Source organism: Nansenia antarctica, assembly GCF_963989245.1.
Source record: "Nansenia antarctica genome assembly, chromosome: 1".
Classification (NCBI taxonomy): domain Eukaryota; kingdom Metazoa; phylum Chordata; class Actinopteri; order Argentiniformes; family Microstomatidae; genus Nansenia; species Nansenia antarctica.
The window spans coordinates 78201309-78221434 of NC_137674.1; the positions used below are offsets into that span (position 1 = coordinate 78201309).

The 20126-nt window shown below is 45.1% G+C and overlaps 1 protein-coding gene across 1 annotated transcript in view; it reads left to right on the forward strand.

The window, feature by feature from the left end:
* LOC308153227 (protein diaphanous homolog 3-like) overlaps positions 1 to 20126 on the forward strand; it is a gene marked incomplete at both ends in the record, with an annotated part of 304860 nt that overhangs the window by 36703 nt on the left and 248031 nt on the right. The window contains one exon of the mRNA XM_080526311.1: positions 589 to 693. Coding sequence (XP_080382437.1) covers positions 589 to 693 — 105 coding nt within the window. The remainder of the gene's footprint in view (positions 1 to 588; positions 694 to 20126) is intronic.

The window sequence follows — 20126 nt, forward strand, 5'->3', positions numbered from 1 at the left end:
CTTTTTTTCCCCCTCTCTCTTTTCTTTTCCCCCTGGTGTGTTATTCTGATGCCCCTGCTGCACCATCCCCTACCTGCCCAATGATAACACAAATAAATATATGGTTAATATGGTTAATGTATCAATATCTTATTGGTCAGTCCAACGTGTAGGTGATCACATATATCCCCCAAATAAAATGCTTTATTTTGGATTATTTTATTTTTTCTAGTTATTATTTTTTGCCAGGTACAGTTTGAGCCACAAATCCAAGCTTGTCCAGCGCTGTTGACAAAACTAGCAGCACAGCAGCTGAATCAGGAAAGCCCACAGCTGAGCAAGGGAGAGAAGTTAGGAATCTCAAAGTTAGTTTAGATTTGCGTACAAGTGACACATAGTTTAAATAATTTGAATGCATGATTTAATAGTCAGACTGAAATGTACCATAAACTTATCTTGTTACACTTATACTGTTTTTTGTTCAGTTTTTTTTAAATGAAAACCAATTGACAATTTATATATTTAGCAGTTAGGCCATGCAAACTTTATTGTTGACACTTAATTATTTCTTCTCCTCCCTTTCTCTTTGTCTTTCCCTGTGTTCCACAGGAGGACATGAACTTGAACGAGGACAAGAAGACCCCTCTGAGGGAGAAAGACCTCAACACCAAGAGAGAGATGGTCATCCGGTACATTGTTACTGCATCCAAAACCGTAAGTGGAGAATTGGAGAAAGAAATGTTCTAGTCTTTATTACACCCTCGGAAACGTTAGTTAAAATGACAGATAACTTAATGCATTACTACTAGCTTACTGAAAAGCCTAATAATGACCCATTGGTTTCTTCATATTTCAAATGTTCCATCCTAACATACTGTATATTGCTACCTGTTTCCCTTCCATAATAAGGCATCTTTGTTCATTTGCAAGACTGTAATTCATAGCTGGGAGAACATCTGTTTTTTACTGTCACTTTTTAAACTGAGGTTTCTATTCTAGACGTGTGATTTTCACCTTATTATTTTCGGTTCTGGAGACATCTTGTGTCAGAGCCTCACTACATGATGTGGTGGTCCTGATATGAGGGTGCGCCGGTGGGAGGCAGCATAAAGACAATGTTTAACTATGATGGCTGCTCTCCTCTGCTCCTCCAGCAGATCACAGCCTTTGTGTCCCTGTAGCACCGTGGAGGCAGGCAGCAGAGACTCCACCATGCTGGGGGAGGGGGGGGGGGGGTTAAAGACATGATGGTACTCTGTATGAATATTTACTGTAGGTCTATTTCTGCTTCTATTCAACTGCCCGTATTAAGTGTATGGCTTTGGCACACAGGGTAGTGATCATACTGTATGAGTGTACGATCAAAAAGGGATTTGGCCTGAGTATGTAATCCGTATTCCCCATACTCTTGACTCCATGGTTCAACATATCGGTACAGAGCAGGCCAAACATTGAATTTGTCATCAATGACCAGGACTATGTAGAAAATGACTATAGTGTGAATGACTGAATTTACACATTCAATTTAGTCAGTGCTGTATTTTAATTATTTGCCGTGGGCCCTTTACTCGTTAAAGGGTTTCACTGACTGAATCATATTATCTACTTTTGGGACTCGTTTTTGGAATGTGGATTCAAAACACATTTGCTACTCAAATTACATTTTGGCTGGCTGTGCATTACTCACTCTATATCTCTGCTTCTCTCTCTCTTTTTTTTCTCTCCCTTTTCTGTCTCAGAACATCTCACTGAAAAAAACACAAGTTGAGTGCTGAATTAGAGCGCTTGGCATTCATCCTTGGAGAATTTAATTATTTTTGAGTGCTGTGCTGTTTATATATGTGGGGAGGTATCTGGATTGTCTGTCCTCTGAGCTTCGGCTATGAGCTTTCACCTTTTCTGCCTCCCTTTGAGAGCAGAGACTATGCGAGCTGGAGTGCTCGTGATAAAACTGTCAAGACCTGTAGAGTAACGATTGAGAGAAACACCAAAGTAACGGGCACCTCTCTCCCGACAATTTTGTTTGCTTCAAACAAAAATAAAACGGGCACATTTACACATTGATTTCAATTATCCTGAGGGAGAGAAACCTTTAAAGGGTCTCAGTGGTGTATTAAAAAGTCAGACCCTTGATAAGTAAGACTATCAAACTTTTATGGGCCAGAGTCTAAGGTGTGATCCCTGAACCGTGGTAAAGTCCATATTGCGATCGATATACTATACCTTTGGTATTTTTACAAGTAGAAAAAAGGTGTTAAAATGTGCAATATAACTTTTAGCGCATTTCAGAATATATGTTTTGTGTATGTGTGGACTTGAATGTTGATATGTCTAGTACATGTTGCTATTTAAATATGTAATATTTTAAAAGTGTTTAAAAGAAAAAACAACTGTAAAAGAAAATAAACCAAGCTTGCCCTAATGACCATTTAGTGCATACAGAAATAGAGTTGTCTAAAGATTATGAGATTTCAATAGCTTTCTCTTCTTTTTTCAGTGTACAGCTATGTCTACTGAGAAATTGGGCACATACTGTACCTTTGAAGATAGATAAAGACATGTATTGTTTTTTTAGCTCTTTGAACAAGTCAGAGTGACTGGCTGGCTGTCTTGTGTCTGTTCTCAGTGGGTTCCCAGTCTTGGACAGTCTGGCCTTTCCCATCTCCTGACACCATGACTGAGTTGTTTATCTCTCTTTGTCCTGGGTATGAAAGTTCATAGGTCATAAACTGCAGAATGTAAACAGAACTGGCTGCACCGTAGTTAATTCAGGGTGAATGTGGACTGTCTTTTTAAATGTTATTATAAATTATTATTATTATTATTATTATTATTATTATTATTTATGTGTGTGTTATGTGTGTGTGTGTGTGTGTGTGTGTGTTATATATAACACACACACACACACACACACACACACACACACACACATAATATATATAAAATTGACACAAATTAATTATACTACCAAGATATATACATATTAGAACTACAGCCATTAGACAGAAGTCAGGTTACGATTCCTCTGCAGGTGTGGGTTCAAATCCCACTTCAGACAGCCTTTTTTCTCCTTTTCAGGAATATAAAATACAGTGAACCCACTGCTTACATGCTAGTAAATATGAAATACGATACACGGTAGTACTCGTTCTACGAGTGTTGGGTCATGCAAATCTGATGAGCCGTTCATTTTGTGTGTTTGAGATAGTTCCCCTTCCTCTCACAAGGCTAAAGTGATCTCAAGAACGAATGGTATACTTTCTATCCACTTATCTTCCCTTGCCTGTAGAGGGTAGGCTAATGTTAGCTACATCCTGGTGTCATTAGGTTCAGCCTATTCATCGCTAGCGTTGACACACACATTCAAGAGGCCATTAAAGATCCTATAGCGCCTTGTTCTGAAGCACTTTACAATGGCCTCCTATTTACGCATTCACACACCAATGGCAGCAAGCTACCATGCAAGGCGTCAGCACCTTCGGTTAGCACCCGTCCCACAGTGATCAAATATGATATGCTTCTGTACATTTTACTGTAGATTAAAAACAGTTTGTGTCAATATCCAATGACAATGACCACCAGAGTAGTTTGACCCACATTGCATTTGGCCTTTTTCTGTGGTTGATTGAATTGGAGCCACATTTTGCTGATAATCTCCTCTCTCCTTTTTCATCGCTCCATGATTTCCTCCCTCCCTCTCTCCCTGTGCCTCAGTAGTTCCCGTCTGTATTCAGCATATCCTGTCTGATTTATTACCTCTGTCCCTCAGCCACGGCCGGCCTACCCCTCAGACTTTACATATTGTGCCATAAACACTCTGTCAGGTTCTCAAACTCAGCATCATCATACTCATCTTAATTCTGTAGCACTGTGGTGGAGAAAGAAAACAACAACTTCTTATCATTGTATTCAGTGTCATAATCTGCATCAGCATCACCATCATACTCTGATTATGTCCTTTAGAACTGGAGAAAGTAAAAGAACAACCTAATAGTGTCAGTTGTCCCCACAGAGGGGGGCTGTGGATTGGTCTCTGTGAGTTTGTATGTTCGTATGTCAGACACAATATCTCAGACACCACTTGGGACGATTTTTAATAAACTTGGGTGAATTGCAAAATTATACAGAATTGCAGAATTTGCTAAATTATACAGTTTAGTCCAACGGGTGCTGGGGGGATGCTATAGGAAACAACAGAAATTCCAAAAGCACACTAATTAGCCAAAGGGGGATGCTACATAATTTGTGTGGGACAACGAGTACATTTTACAATTCTGAACATGACCGTGATGTGGAATATTAGTCTATGTTAGTCTTCTTAGAAACACGATATGTAACATAACCCAGTGTTTCCCCTAGGTTTGCTGCCTTGGGGGGGTGGCATGGACCGTGGCATGACCCCCCCCCCCCCCCCAGGGGGTAAGACCCTGCCTCATACCAGCGTCATGTCCAGGGGTGTACTTGTACATTAAGCCGCCTCACGCTACGGAAACAGGAGATAGGCTCCTGCCCTATTAGTCAGTTTCACTATGTTTCAATTTAAACTTTCGTGGGATTTTTTGGGGGATTTGCTAATCTATACATTTTTGGAAAGGGCATTGTATGGGGAATCAGAAAATATATGTTTCCATTTGCACAGATGTCTGGAAGGCGGCCATCTTGGCATTTACAAAATGGCCGCCATAATACACACATTTTGTAATATCTTGGCTTCTAACTAAGCTAGAACATTGATTTTAACTGCTAAACCTACATTTTCAGGGTCAAGGAATCCAATGGTTGTAGTTACAAAGCAATTTTTTGTATTCTTCTTCTTCTTCCAAAAAAAAGTATATGGGCACAGGCAGCCATTGCTCTGCAGGATCCATAGGCTAATTGGATCCCCTGCAAAATTGGTACTCCAAACATGAGGATGGCATGCTTAAACCAACAACCACAGACGTCCTCCCAGCCCCAAAGTCCATCATTGAGATGGTACAATGCAAAATGCAAAACTGACTGTTCTTCTGGCAGATGTTCATGCAGAGCTAAGAACTTAGCCTGTACCGACATGTGTCAGTGCAGCAGCCAGTGCCAGAACGATGACGATTCCCAAGCCGTGACGCACGAAAGTGATGATGATGAACTAATCTAACAGCCCAGCTCACATTGGCACGCATTGGACTCGCCATTCACATATCACATCACACATAGCATAAACGCTTATACATAGTCAAGAGACACAACCCGCCTGTCATTACACATAGAGTAAATACACATCCCACAACAGAACAACCAGCACACCATACACTCCCCACATTCCTCCCATTCATTTATTTTGTTTCATTCCCTATTTTTATCATTAAATATGATATACGGAGCTTATTCTCCATGCCGCACCCGCCTTGAAGTCCTGCCTGAGAGCGTTCCTCACTTCCTGTTTGCGCCAACTCAAGATCCCCAAAATCTGGCGAAGAGCCCTAGTTGTTGCGATCCCTAAACCGAATAAGCCTGAAGGGGACCCTAAGAGTTACCGTCCCATCTCTCTGTTATGCATCCCCTTCATCCTTGAGACGGGGCCGTCTTTATAGACCTGACGGCTGCCTACGATACCGTATGGCATCGCGGCCTCACCTGCAAGCTGCTCCGCCTGCTGCCGGACAGGCACATGGTCAGAATGATCATGGAGCTCATCCGTAACCGCAGCTTTACCCTTACCACCGGTTGCGGACAGCTAAGCAGGCTTCGACGCCTTAAGAACGGCGTCCCTCAGCGATCGGTCCTGGCCCCCCTCCTCTATAATATCTACACCTATGACCTGCCCAACACACTCTCGCGGAAGTACGCCTACGCAGACGACCTCGCAGTGGTGTACTCTGCTGGAAATTGGCAGTCTGTGGAGGGGATTCTGAGCCAGGACATGCAGACACTAGTGGCATACTTCCGGAAATGGAGATTGAAGCTTAGCGAGGCAAAGACGGTGTCGGCTGCCTTCCACCTTAACAACAGGGAGGCTAAACGTGAGCTTAGAGTATACCTAGATGGAACTCCCCTGCCATGTTCCGCTGAGCCAATCTATCTCGGCGTGACATTCGACAGGACGCTCACGTTTCGCCGGCACCTCGAGTCACTGCGCAAGAAGTTAACAGCTCGTGTGGCGTTGATGAGGCGACTGGTTGGCTCAGGCTGGGGCGCCGGCGCAAAGACCTTGCGCACGGCAGGCCTAGCCCTCGTTTATTCAACTAGTGAATACTGCGCCCCAGTATGGTGTCGCAGTGCCCACACCCGCCTCATCGACTCGCCTATAAACGAAGCCTTGCGGTTTGTGACAGGATGCCTGCGTTCTACCCCCGTGGACAACCTTCCCATCCTAGCAGGCATCCAGCCCGCAGGCCTCCGCCGCATGGGAGCCACAGCACGTCTCGCCTGCCGGGCCGTGGAGCTTAATAACCATCTGCTCCACGATAGGCTCACTATAACAGCGGAGCCCTCCCGGCGTCTCAAGTCGAGACACCCATTTGTGCCTGCCGCACAGGATCTCAGGCAGCAATGCAGAGATCTTAACATCAGTGCGGCAGGATGGGCGGATTATATGTGGCGCGCGGAGTGGGAGGCAAACACCTCCAAACTCCGCGACCACATCCCAGTCGCCGGCCCTGAGCCCCTCGGGATGGACTTGCCAAGGCTATCCTGGGTGAGGCTCAATCGTTTCCGGACCGGCGTCGGGCGTTTCCGCTCATCAATGCACAGATGGGGCTTGGCCCCAAATGCGTCGTGCGAGTGTGGCGCAGAGGACCAAACCGCAGACCATGTTATCCTGGATTGTCCGGTGTACCACCCACCCAACGGGATGCATGGTCTGTCGGTACTAGATGACGAGACGATGACGTGGCTTCTGGAGGGGTGTCCAGAAATATAGCCCGGGTGAGCCCCTCAACCAGGTCTCGGGGTGGTAAAAGGGTAGCCCCTCGGCCCCGAGCCTGGTGGAGTGGAGAGGAAAACAACTACCCATACGCCGAAAGAAGATCATTAAATATGCCATTAGGCTAAATATTTACCTCCCTCTGTATTGCCTTACTGGTTGCTGGCTGTTGCCATAACATCCAAAAATTTATAGATTAGCAAATCCCCCCAAAAAGCCAACAAAAGTTTAAATCATAACATCGAGACTATCTAATGCAGGAGGTTGTCATGATCATACTGTGGTCTGTGGACTCACGTATGGAAGTAATAGAAAAACTACAATTTCTTAAAGTATAAGTTACACATTTTTATGTGATGATATAAAAAAAAGTATACAAAAAATAGCTTTGTAACTACAACCATTGGATTCCTTGACCCTGAAAATTTAGGTTTAGCAGTTAAAATCAATGTTCTAGCTTATTTAGAAGCCAAGATATTACAAAACGTGTGTATTATGGTGGCCATTTTGTAAATGCCAAGATGGCCGCCTTTCAGACATCTGTGCAAATGGAAACATATATTTTCTGATTCCTCATACAATGCCCTTTCCAAAAATGTATAGATTAGCAAATCCCCAAAAAATTCCCACGAAATTGTATAACAAACCTGACTATATGGGCCACTAGGCTCCAGAACCATCGGTTCTCAAGGCTACTTACTTATGTGGTCTTGACTACCTGTCCACTTTCTCACCTGGTTCTTGCTCTCTCTCTCTCTCTCTGGTGTGCCGACACCATCCTGCTCTCTCTCCTTCTCACCCTCCCTATCCTCCTCTCTCCCTTTTGCTGTCAACCAAAAGGTAAACAAAACAGCCAGAGTATTTATAATCTAATAAGAGGCATACATTGATCCATATCAATTTATAACATAATTATAATTGAATATTGGATTGCTGTGGGCAATGCAGTCAGATAATGTCAATTTGACTTTACTCTCTCACCTGAAAAAAAATCGTATGTCCAACTATAAAAAACAGACATTTCCAATGCTTCAATCAACTGTCCATGTACTGTAAATATGCCATTATGGTATTACCATGAAGCCCAACTCTAGCAGAATAAGAAAGATAGTATATCTACTTTAAGTAAAATAATAAAGTGCCTCCGGTTAGCTCTTTAGCTGGCAAGTGTGCAAGGAGACTAGCTCATCTCATCACCTCTGAGCTAGCTAGCTTGCTAGTTCTTTGACACTATTTACACTATGGAACTATAGTCAGACACTTTCTAGTCACGATAATAACGACCAATTTTAACCAACTTTCTCTGTCAGAACACTCAGCAATTATATTTGCTAACGTTTCAACTTGCTTACTTTCAATCTGCAGACATCACAGCCAGCAAAAACTCTCGCGTCTTGCGCGCTCACTTGCGCAAAATCTTGTATTATTCTCCAGCGCTGGCACAGCGCGAAGTGTGGAGATAGGTCTGGCTATGCGAGACTACGGCGGACTAACGTTACCAACGAGCCTATGGGCTTGCCACTCGCCAGATTCGGGTTGGGTGCGTTTAAAAAACGCGGATATTTTAGCCTGCTTGTCAGATGTTTGGTGTCTACGTCCGTAATAATTCCTCTTTCTTGGGGGGGCGGGGGGTTCCGTTGGGAGGGCGGCCCGCCCCCCCAAGGCAATGGTAGGGGAAACACTGTAACCGTATGCCCTTTTTTTTTTTACCAGGGAACCTTGGATCAAATTGTCGGATCAAACCAACTTGAATTAGACTTAAGAAAAACAATGTCTCTAGGAAACCTAATAAAAGAAAGCCTCTTCTTCCCCGTCACTCTGTGTGTAACCCTCCACTGTGCTGAGCACTCTCCCAATCTGTTTCCATTGAAGGTCCCCAGTTCTTCAAGGTGAAATGGGCAGTGTCAAAGACAGTGGACGTGTCCCGTCGTGTCTACATGCATTTAGTAGCTCTGACGGTGGGAGGAAAAGTACTTTTCTCTGAACTGCATTTCAAATGCTCTCAGTTGTCTTTTGTATTTCCTTTTCATACCCAGAGGCTGAAGGTTACGTTATTAAAGAAGCCCATTTTATTGTAGCCATGCAAGGCAGCCTTGGAGAATATTTCTTCTTCTTCTTCTTCTTCGGCAGTTCTTTCACATTATTTCTCTCTCTTTCTAGCCTGATTGCCTTTGTTTGACTTTAAGTGCCGATGTGGGTATAGTTTAGTATATAGCCTTATTTAAGATTCGGGGAGTCTGGTTTTCAAATTAAGATTCAGGCCGCAGGGTACCCCCGAAGTGGCCTGTTGCGTTCTGCCTCTATTGCCATGATCTTGCTAATTGTCGCGTGCGGGCGTCAGATCACTAATCACTCCAAAACAGCTGCTTTAGCTTCTACCAGTTCTACATGTGGAGTGGTGCATTTCACACATTTAATGCCAGAAGAGAGGGAGTGTGTGTAAATATCAACCACACATTAACATGTCTCCAACTAAGCAATTAGTGCAGGGATTCCTAGCCATGACAGATCACCTGTTATTTTGACTGTGGGCCCACACTGTTAATTCATGAGTGGAATTCACATGCAGAACAAAAGCATTACAAAGACAGTTGTGGTTAGTCTGTGCTCATGATCATTGGAGTGGCATGTCTATGATAAACCAGCTGATTAGAGAGAGAGACACGCAGAGAGAGACAGAGCCAGTCATTCATTAAGACAAAGGGACATTAGGCGGAGCGAGTGTCGGTGAGCTGATCTCAATTCCAAGGACGTTGTGATGGCGCTGGTACCATTAGACAGCTGCTGTATTCATCAGTCACATTAGGATGGTCTGATACACACACCCACGCATACATACACAGACAGAAGGACAGGAAACCTGCAGACTAATCCCCCCCACACACACACCCTGCCCCCCCACACACACACTCTACAGAAATGAAAACCTCCAGAGCAGCGGCCAGACCCATGGTTCAGAGTGAAGCCTCATCTTCCTTCTGGGGTGTCCAGTGGGTAGGCTGCTGTATCATGGCAGTCTGCTGAGGGGATTGGAGACTTTCTCAGCACTAAGCTCTTATCAGTCCTCCCACTCACTCCACTGGCAGAGTGAGAGGCCTATGAGTGAGTGAGTGAGTGAGTGAGAGAGGGAGGGAGGGTGGGGTGGAGAGGAGAGGAGTATGTGAGGGAGGGAGGGAGGGAGATGGAGAGAGGTTGGAAGAGAGAATGAATGAGTGTGCTCAATGAGTGTGCTCCTTTCTCATCAGTCAAGCCTTGAGAATGATGTCATGCACAGGCAGCTCAGCGTGTGATTGGTTAGTCCACTGAGCTCCCTCGTCGTGCGGATTAGAACCCAACCTTTGCGCGTCGCTCGAACCAGAACAAACCTGAACCAACCGGTCAGCGCACAGGTGAGCCCATAATAGACACCGGGGGCTGAAACAGTGTGGCGATGGTGTGTAGATAGACACGCGTGCACGCACTCATGTGGGTGAAATACACAGCATTACCACTTGCAGTGGACCCTGTTCTGTCCTGTTCTGTCCTGCTCTGTCCTGTTCTGTCCTGTTCTGTCCTGCTCTGTCCTGCTCTGTCCTGTTCTGTCCTGTTCTGTCCTGTTCTGTCCTGTTCTGCTCTGTCCTGCTCTGTCCTGCTCTGTCCTGTTCTGTCCTGTCCTGCTCTGTCCTGCTCTGTCCTGTTCTGTCTTGTCCTGCTCTGTCCTGCTCTGTCCTGCTCTGTCCTGTTCTGTCTTGTCCTGCTCTGTCCTGCTCTGTCCTGCTCTGTCCTGCTCTGTCCTGTTCTGTCCTGTTCTGTCCTGCTCTGTCCTGCTCTGTCCTGCTCTGTCCTGCTCTGTCCTGCTCTGTCCTGTTCTGTCCTGTTCTGTCCTGTCCTGCTCTGTCCTGCTCTGTCCTGCTCTGTCCTGCTCTGTCCTGTTCTGTCCTGTTCTGTCCTGTTCTGCCCTGTTCTGTCCTGCTCTGTCCTGTTCTGTCCTGTTCTGTCCTGTTCTGTCCTGTTCTGTCCTGCTCTGTCCTGTTCTGTCCTGCTCTGTCCTGTTCTGTCCTGCTCTGTCCTGCTCTGTCCTGCTCTGTCCTGCTCTGTCCTGCTCTGTCCTGTTCTGTCCTGTTCTGTCCTGTTCTGTCCTGCTCTGTCCTGTTCTGTCCTGTTCTGTCCTGTTCTGTCCTGTTCTGTCCTGCTCTGTCCTGTTCTGTCCTGCTCTGTCCTGCTCTGTCCTGTTCTGTCCTGTTCTGTCCTGCTCTGTCCTGCTCTGTCCTGCTCTGTCCTGTTCTGTCCTGTTCTGTCCTGTTCTGTCCTGCTCTGTCCTGCTCTGTCCTGTTCTGTCCTGTTCTGTCCTGTTCTGTCCTGTCCTGTCCTGTTCTGTCCTGCTCTGTCCTGCTCTGTCCTGTTCTGTCCTGCTCTGTCCTGTTCTGTCCTGTTCTGTCCTGTTCTGTCCTGTTCTGTCCTGCTCTGTCCTGCTCTGTCCTGTTCTGTCCTGCTCTGTCCTGCTCTGTCCTGTTCTGTTCTGTTCTGTTCTGTTCTGTCCTGTTCTGTCCTGTTCTGTCCTGTTCTGTCCTGCTCTGTCCTGCTCTGTCCTGTTCTGTCCTGCTCTGCTCTGTTCTGTCCTGTTCTGTCCTGCTCTGTCCTGTTCTGTCCTGTTCTGTCCTGTTCTGTCCTGTTCTGTCCTGTTCTGTCCTGCTCTGTCCTGCTCTGTCCTGCTCTGTCCTGCTCTGTCCTGCTCTGTCCTGTTCTGTCCTGCTCTGCTCTGTTCTGTCCTGCTCTGCCCTGCTCTGTCCTGCTCTGTCCTTTTCTGTCCTGTTCTGTCCTGTTCTGTCCTGCTCTGCCCTGTTCTGTCCTGCTCTGTCCTGCTCTGTCCTGTTCTGTCCTGTTCTGTCCTGTTCTGCCCGGCTCTGTCCTGCTCTGTCCTGCTCTGCTCTTCTCTGTCCTGTTCTGTCCTGTTCTGTTCTGTCCTGTTCTGTCCTGCTCTGTCCTGTTCTGTCCTGCTCTGCCCGGCTCTGTCCTGCTCTGTCCTGCTCTGCTCTGTCCTGTTCTGTCCTGCTCTGTCCTGCTCTGCCCTGCTCTGCTATGCTCTTGCCTGGAGCCGAATCTATCACAGTAAAGGGACTGTGGTGTTTCAGATCGAGTCTCAGCTCTCTCGCTCCCTCTCTCCTCTATCTCTCTTGTTCTTTACCTTTCTTTCCTAACCCCCGCCCCCCCCATATCTCCTCCCTCTGCACCACAGACTGCTGTGCGCTGAGTGAACACAGTGAAGAGTGTGTCTGTGAGAGGTGCCAGGGCAGATGATGATGAATAGGCTCAACACAGGGACACATCGGAAGACGAGTTTGTCTTTAGAGCTGTGCAGTAGTGCAGCAGAGCAGGCTCATTGAGGGGAATTGGACTGGCCAGCTGTGGTCTGACCATCTGCTCGAGCCTACCTCTCCAACATCAGTACCTTCAGCCTATTATTTGTCTCAACAGCCCTTCCTTGAATTATTATTATTATTATTATTATTATTATTATTTTTTTACAGTCTGTTATTGAAGTAGGATAATGAAAACTTTTTTTTTTATTTTTTACATTTCAGGCATAACATACCACATAAACAGAAAAAAATCATACATAAACAAACAAAGAACACAAACTTGTGGGGCCGGTATCATGAGGTCATGTTCAGGAACCGTGATCATTGATGACGGTTAGACAGGTGATAATTAAAAGCTTTGAAAATATATGACCTTAGATTGAATGAATAGCCTTACTTCCTGAATAGACTGAATTCTTAACATGCTATGGTGACATACATTGAGAACACCACCCGAGCTTCTGCGGCGTGTTTAACATAACAACTACAGCTCTGTTGCCAGCGTCCAAGGCTGAACCATGAGCACTCCAACCATGACCTTATTATTCTGCTGTTGGTGAGTTTTCTCTATTGTCTGGAGTACAGCAGATTCGTAGCAGCATGAGAAATCTTAAGACTCTCACGATTCATTTTGTTTGAGTCCTGGTTTCCCCCTCCGTTAACCACCTCCTCCTCTACAACACTAATTATTCTCTGACTGGACCGCACAGCACCGCGTTTAACCGAGTCTTGTTAAGGGTCTGAAAAAGCACCATACAAATGAATGTATGTCTTCCTCTTCCTCCTCCTCCTCCTCCTCCTTCTTCTTCTCATTCTTCTTCTCATTCTTCTTCTCCTTCTCCTCCTTCTTCTTCTTCTTCTTCATAATAATAATAATATCATCTTCAGTCTCTAACATAGCCCTGTTGTTAATTGGCCAGTTTTTTGGGTGTCTATGGAGAGGGCATGTCGAGGTAAGCCAACTAAAACATTTAGGCTATGCTTATCAAAACAACCACGACCAAACTGACTGCTTCTTTTCCTCCTATACGTCCCCGCTGGCAGCACTAGGTAGCCTGATTTCCCTGGGCTGCTAGCAGGCAGGCAGGCAGGCATTTATTTCATTTTTTGAGGACGAAACTTTTTGTGTATTAGCTCTTTTCTTCTCTCTTAGTTCTTTATTTATGTATGTATTCTGCTGTAATTATGGTGAGTTCTGTTGCCGGGCCTCACCCTGTGGGATTATGGGAGGCCGTTTAATCTTAGATGCAGTGGCCAGCTCTCTCTCTCTCTCTCCCCCCCTCTGTCTCCCACAGCCAAGAGGCTGCTGCAGGCTCCCTCCTTTATGGATGGACGGTCCTTTGAATGAATATGTCTGGATGAGGAAATAACACTGGTGGAATAACACATTCTATCAACAAAGGGCTGTCGATCGTCCATTCATTCATTGAATCCCAGTCTTCTGCTTATGTGATTCCTGCTAAATAGATGGTTCTCTCTCCTTTGAGTAGACTCATGTAATCTGTGTCATTGTTTGTTAAAACTGCGGCACTATGTGAGGCTTTTGTCTGCTCAGAATTGCATCTTGTACTGTGTTGAATAGAGTTGTGAAGTAGATATTGTACATGCAAGATCCCCTATCAAGTGATGAGCTCTAAATCCCATAAAGAAAAGAAACCTGGATGGCACCCTTGCACTGCACTGCACTAGCCTGATACTGTACACTTCCTGAACCTCCCTCCTCCTACTCAAAGACAGAAGACTCCTCTGTCTGTGCTCAATAGGGGAAGGGTCATTGTGCTCCACTCCCTAATTCCCTGAAACAGCAAGAATCTGAGGAGGTCGCTGTTGAATGGCTCCAAGTAATCAAAAGCGCATTTACTTGCCTAAATCCCCCCTAACCTGAAGCCAGGAAGGTGTCTCCAAAACTAATTTGCTTTGGGAGGAAAGGGTAATCCAAGCAGCTGGAGATGTGAAATGACCAAAAAAAACATTGCGATGGGTCAGGTGTGTGTGTGTGTGGGGGTGGGTGGATGTTTATATGTGACAGCAGCTGGTGAAAGTGGGAACAAGTCAGCAATCGACCAAATGTTCAGACTTTTATTCAGAAAAATGTAAATAAATTTCAATGTTGTTGAAAATCAATGACACTCACTAGTCAAGCCAAAATATTGCAATGCAATGGATTCAGTGAGTGATCCCCACTACTCACCTTGCATTGCATTGCAATGTTTTGGCTTGACTAGTGAGTGTGTCATTGATTTTCAACAACGTTGACATTTATTTACATTTTTCAGAATAAAAGTCTGAACATTTTGATTGGTTGCCGACTTCTTCCCGCTTTCACCAGTTGCCGTGTGTGTGGGTGTGTGGCCTTGTGCGCCTGTCATCTGAGGTAGACTGTCTTTGGGACTGATGCTGCATCTCCACTACACTTGCGTCTCCCTCCGCTGCACTGTAACATCACCAGTCAAGTTGATCCTGTCCTGTCCTGTTGCTGCTTATTTCAAGGCCTTTGATTCACTGACTGTTTTTGCAATAGTGTCTGTGTTCCACATACTGTTTGGCTTTGATTAAGACTCTAATGAATCTAATATGTTTTACTGGATTACATCATAATTGCTTGTTGGTGCAACTTTGTATGTATTGTCATTCCTTAGGCCTAGTGTATACTGTATGTTTTTTTTATTTAAGTCGTTTAGCTTAATTAGCTTATCTGTGACCAGGTGAATATCTTGTAAATTGGAATTCATACGTTTGAGTTTTAACTGGGGTATGTTTCATGCTGTTTCCTTCCCTGATAAAATGCCCTGTCAGATGCCTGCTGAAACATTAACCACGTGGCGCACGTGACCCTCCTTTCTATTATGCTGCCGGGGGGGGGGCTTCTATTAATTATTAGTGTGTATCGAGGATTAGGTCATACCTCTATTTTTTTTGCTTGTGTTTATTTCACTTTTACTGCCTGAAGAGTTTTAGTCTTCCCCCTCTGTTGAGACCTCCTCAGACCAGACCAGACAGAAAGTAAACAGACACACTGTCAACTCCCCCAATTAACCTTCAACACTCAACCCCTACATTCATTCCTCTCTGAGTGTCCTAAGCCAGAATACTAGAGCGAGGTGTGTGTGTGTGTGTGTGTGTGTGTGTGTGTGTGTGTGTGTGTGTGTGTGTGTGTGTCAGGGCTATATTTCTCTACATGCTGACCTTTTTGTTCCTGTGTTTTGTGGAAGGCTTTTGAAGTTATTGGTACAAATAGAATGACCACTACCAGAAGACTGCACGCGCGCATGTGTGCAGCGCCTCTCCTGTGTCAGATGAATAGAGCCTACAGCTTTGCTGCATCGGCTCGTAAAAAACAACAACTAAGACACAAACTTTTCTTGTCTGGGGGTTTTAGTACGATTGTCGGTTTTTAAGATTTGTGTGAAGCAATTTCTCACACGATTAACACAAAGCAAGCTCTGGTAAGGAAAACTGTGGTAAAGAAGTGTTGTTCCTTAATTAACTTGGCTAACAGTCTCCAGTAATCAAAGCTCTGTATTAATGGAGGCAAATCAGGTCCCATCCTTCTCATCGGCCTTATCTAGGCTATGTCCTAGCTTGGATTCAGAGCCAGTCACCTCTCCTTAGCACTAATGCGTCTCCCTGACTTCTAGTTGTCTCCCTCTTGTCCTTCTCGTGACCGTCTTTTCAAGGGTAGCCTAGCCTCATCTCTCTGCCCTCAGGGCAGTCTGTCTATATGGAGCTTCTTCTGAAGTCTGTGCTAATTATCTCTCTCAGCGCTGATCTGCCTTTGGTAGTGTTGGGACCATCAAGACACCTGTGAGACACAGGGAACTGAGCAGGTGTGTGTGTTGGGGTGGGGGGAGCTGGATTCTACTGCCCCCCCCCCCCTCGATGTTCTGAAAAGAACACGTAATCACGATTAAGCACTTTCTCTTAAATGTCAACCTCATTACAGATTCTGTGTCAATATATCCTGAGACTCAGCCCAGCGATCTGATCCTAGAACAGTCTTACACACAATCCAATCGCAGCCCCACTTAAACGAGAGCTAGGTCTCTACCAAATCCCTTAATGCTGCTAGAGAGAGACTTATCTGCACCACTGTCAAGTGTTGGGGGCAGGGGGTCGTGGCGGGGGGGGGGGGGGGGGGGGGTGGTAGAGGGCAGGGAGAAAGAGAGGGATCTCAGATTTGTATTTTATTTATTTATTTAATTTAACTTAATGACATTTATGCTCCTTAAATGCTGCCCCCCGCCTCCACCCCTGTTCTTCTCTTTTGAAGTTGGGTTTAAATTGTGAGCTTTCTAAAGTTCACAGGATTGTGATTTGGGGCGTTGCTGGCCCTGCTTAGCTGTAAGGGTAATGGATGGGCTTCCAGCAGAAGGAAGGATAGGAGGGTTTAAATCAGCAGGATTAGACCTCAATAATAGAGTACAAAATGTCTGCCCTCGACATTATCCCCAGTCTTAATACCCGCAGGAAAATACTGAAGTTCTTAAACGCTAAAGGTTTTATCCCTTTAATTCTAACACCTTCAATGTAATGTTTTTGGCATTAAAAGTTGAAGGTATTCAGAAAGCATCTCCCCTATTTCACTTTTTCCTCTCCCTCTCTCTCCCTCTCTGTCTTACTTACACTTGTTTTCCCTTTCTTTCTTTCATACTCTTTCTCTCTCCTTCCCTCTTTCTCCGTCACTCATACTTAGTCACACATACAGGTACCGAACATTCTCAACTTCTCCAAATGAGTTGGAGAGCTCACAGCAAGATGTTTCAGGGAGGTTAGGTAACTCTGTTTTTGAGGACTCTGATGTTTTGGGGAGGTTAGGTAACTCTGTTTCTCAGGACTGATGTTTTGGGGAGGTTAACTCTGTCTATATGACTCGGCCAGTTGAGCCATCTCTTACAGTATAACAGTGCAGCAACAAATGCTACTGGGAAGAAGACAGACAGAAAGACCTCACAGATATTGGAACAATATTTAGATTTAGTTTTTCCTGATTGTGTTTTATAGGCTAATGTTGTTGTTTTCTATGATGTATGAAACAAATTGTGCATATGCAGGGCTCCCTTGTAAAAGAGACCGTGGTGTCAATGAGACCAAAATAAAGGTTTAATAAATATCTACGGTGAGCCGGTGTAAATGTCATTTCAGATTAGTTTTTTTATTTTTAGATTTCTGATATTATTGCACCCATGACGACGATCAACCATCAGGTATACATTTACTGTAGGCTTTGCTCTTGCAGTATTATGAGCTTCCTCTTAACTGCCTGCTCGTAAGGCTTCCACATATTATAATGGAGGCATAAGAAGAGCTGGGTTGTTGAGCACCTTAACAGAGAATTCAACACTCACCACCCTGTCTCTTGAAATATTATTACACATAGCTCCGTCCATTTAATTGGCTTCCTTTAGAGTCTTTTAGAGTATCACATGCATGTTTTATTCATGTGCCATATACATTTAAATATGTGTATTTGCATTCAAGGTCTACATGGTAGAGTAGCTGCTAGTGTGAGCGTGGTCTATCATTATCCATGAAGGTTGGAGTCAGTACGGCTGCTTCTGTGAGGCTGGTTTTCTGCCGGTCTCCCTCCTCTCCTCCACACAGCTCTGCATAATTGGCAGGTGCTTTCCAAGGGTGTGTGGCCGTGTCCTGAACTCTAATGAGACGCAAGCAGAGGCCATTAAAGAGAAGGAGAGCGAGTGATGGAGAGGGCAATGGAGAGAAGGACGGAACGATGGAGAGAAGGAGAAAGCTAGAGAGAGAGAGAGAGAGAGAGAGAGGCAGTTAAGAGTAGTCCCATATTAGTCCCAGACTCATTTTGCATGCGAGTTGCATCTTGTCAGTCTGAGAGAGAGAGAGAGAGAGAGAGAGAGAGAGAGAGAGAGAGAGAGAGAGAGAGAGAGAGAGAGAGAGAGAGAGAGTGTGTGTGTGTGTGGGCTACCCAATTTCATTTGAAAGATGTTTTTTATTTTATATTTATTCACATGTATTTTTTAAGCTATGTCCATTCTTTTAAACCAGCTGTGAACACTGTAGAAACTTCAAGGCCTCATTTTGGCAAGGTAATGCTGCTTTCTAAATCAAAGAGGGCAGCAAAGAAGAATGGAGCTCTCATCTTACCTGTATGTGGGCAGTGCACAGCTGTCGCTTTTGTAAAGGACTGGAGCGCAACACACACACACACACACACACACACACAGACCAAACAACAACAGACAGCCACCCACCTGAGATTAGGGGGAGTGTAGTCTGTTCACCAGAAACCACTTTCAACCTCCAAACACTAAATTACATCATATATCGCTTGAAAGCTGTCTCTCTCGCTCTCTCTCTCTCTCTCTCTCTCTCTCTCTCTCTCTCTCTCTCTCTCTCTCTCTCTCTCTCTCTCTCTCTCTCTCTCTCTCTCTCTCTCTCTCTCTCATTCTCTCTGTCTCTGATGCATAAGCTAGTGTTAGCATATGCTATTCAATATAATCCCCCTTTCTCTTTGCCTGTAAGGGGAGTAAAATGCTTGGGGTTTTCCTTCCTATTAAGAGATGACAAGCTGTAGTGTATCTGTACAGAGCCCACAACTGCTCTCTCGCCTGAGACGGCTCAGTTGACCATAGCTTCATTATGTCAGCTGAACCAACATACATACATCTCTCTCAACGGAACAACTCTCTGAACCCGTCTCTCTCAACGGAACAACTCTCTCGGCTGGTAATACACACTGCCGTGCCATATCTCCGCTCAGATCCTGCTGCAGCTTCTTGCCTTTTGTGCATTTCCCCCCTCATTTTGCTGTTTCATCCTCCTCTTCTCCCTCACCCCATTACCCCTCTCCTCACTGTCTCTCTCTCTCTCTCTCTCTCTCTCTCTCTCTCTCTCTCTCTCCCTTGCAATATATTTCCCTCCTAAATAGTTGCTCTCTCTAATTCATCTTCCAATAGTGAGTTTGCCACTGGCCAAAAGTACTGTTTACAAACCAATTATTATAACAGAGGACAATGTAAAATTAAATCAAATAAAAACCTCCTCCTACCCTTTTTGATTTTGCATGTCAGCACTTACGATAAATTCTTTATCTCATAATTACAAGGCGGGTACAGTAATGGCATGGTGCTAATGCATGCATCCCAATGAGCTCACACAGGAACAATGCAAAGTCCTCCTCTCCTCCCAACATGTCCCATATTCTCCAATTAGAGCTGGGCAGGTTTACGGTGTTACCGGGTGATTTAGGTATTTACTTTTATACCAGTTTATTTCTGTCTGTACCGTCCACCTGTATTTTGCCGTGATTATACGAGAGGGAGAGATCCGTCGATAGTTAACGTATAGTATACCGGGGTATTTTAGGAAAGTATACCGGTTTGACAATTCTAATGCTGGCCAAAGCCTCGTTCCAATGGAGGGAAGATAACCAGAGGCTGTTATTGTTATGAACCGAACATGTACAACCGTTTAGCTCACCGTCATCAGACGACGTAGGTAGGCCTCTCCAACAGGTCGTCATCCTGACCTCTGCTTCAGAGGGCAACATCAGGAGGCTCCACTCCTCTGCAGTCCTGTTCTAATCTGAGCCTCTCAGCACAGGCTGCTGCTCTCACTGCTGCTCTTTGTGTCTGCCTGTACAATGAGGGGTAATTGGTTCAAAAGCAGAGCAGAGGGATGTGGGGAGTTACAGTACACTGAACGGTACATGCCGTTCTCTTCTCTTGCGGTCTGGGGTTGGATACAATGCTCCAGCAGCGAGCCTTTGGGTCATGGTGCGTGCGCATGCGCAGGAAGGTTGCTTTACGCACTGACAAGTGAAGAGGAAGTCTTGACTCTCTGCAGTACATGTCCATAATAAAACTCCCCCACCAGTCAAGCACACTAGCTTGTTTGTACGTGCAGACACTAGCTGTCAGTATACTTCTGTCTGT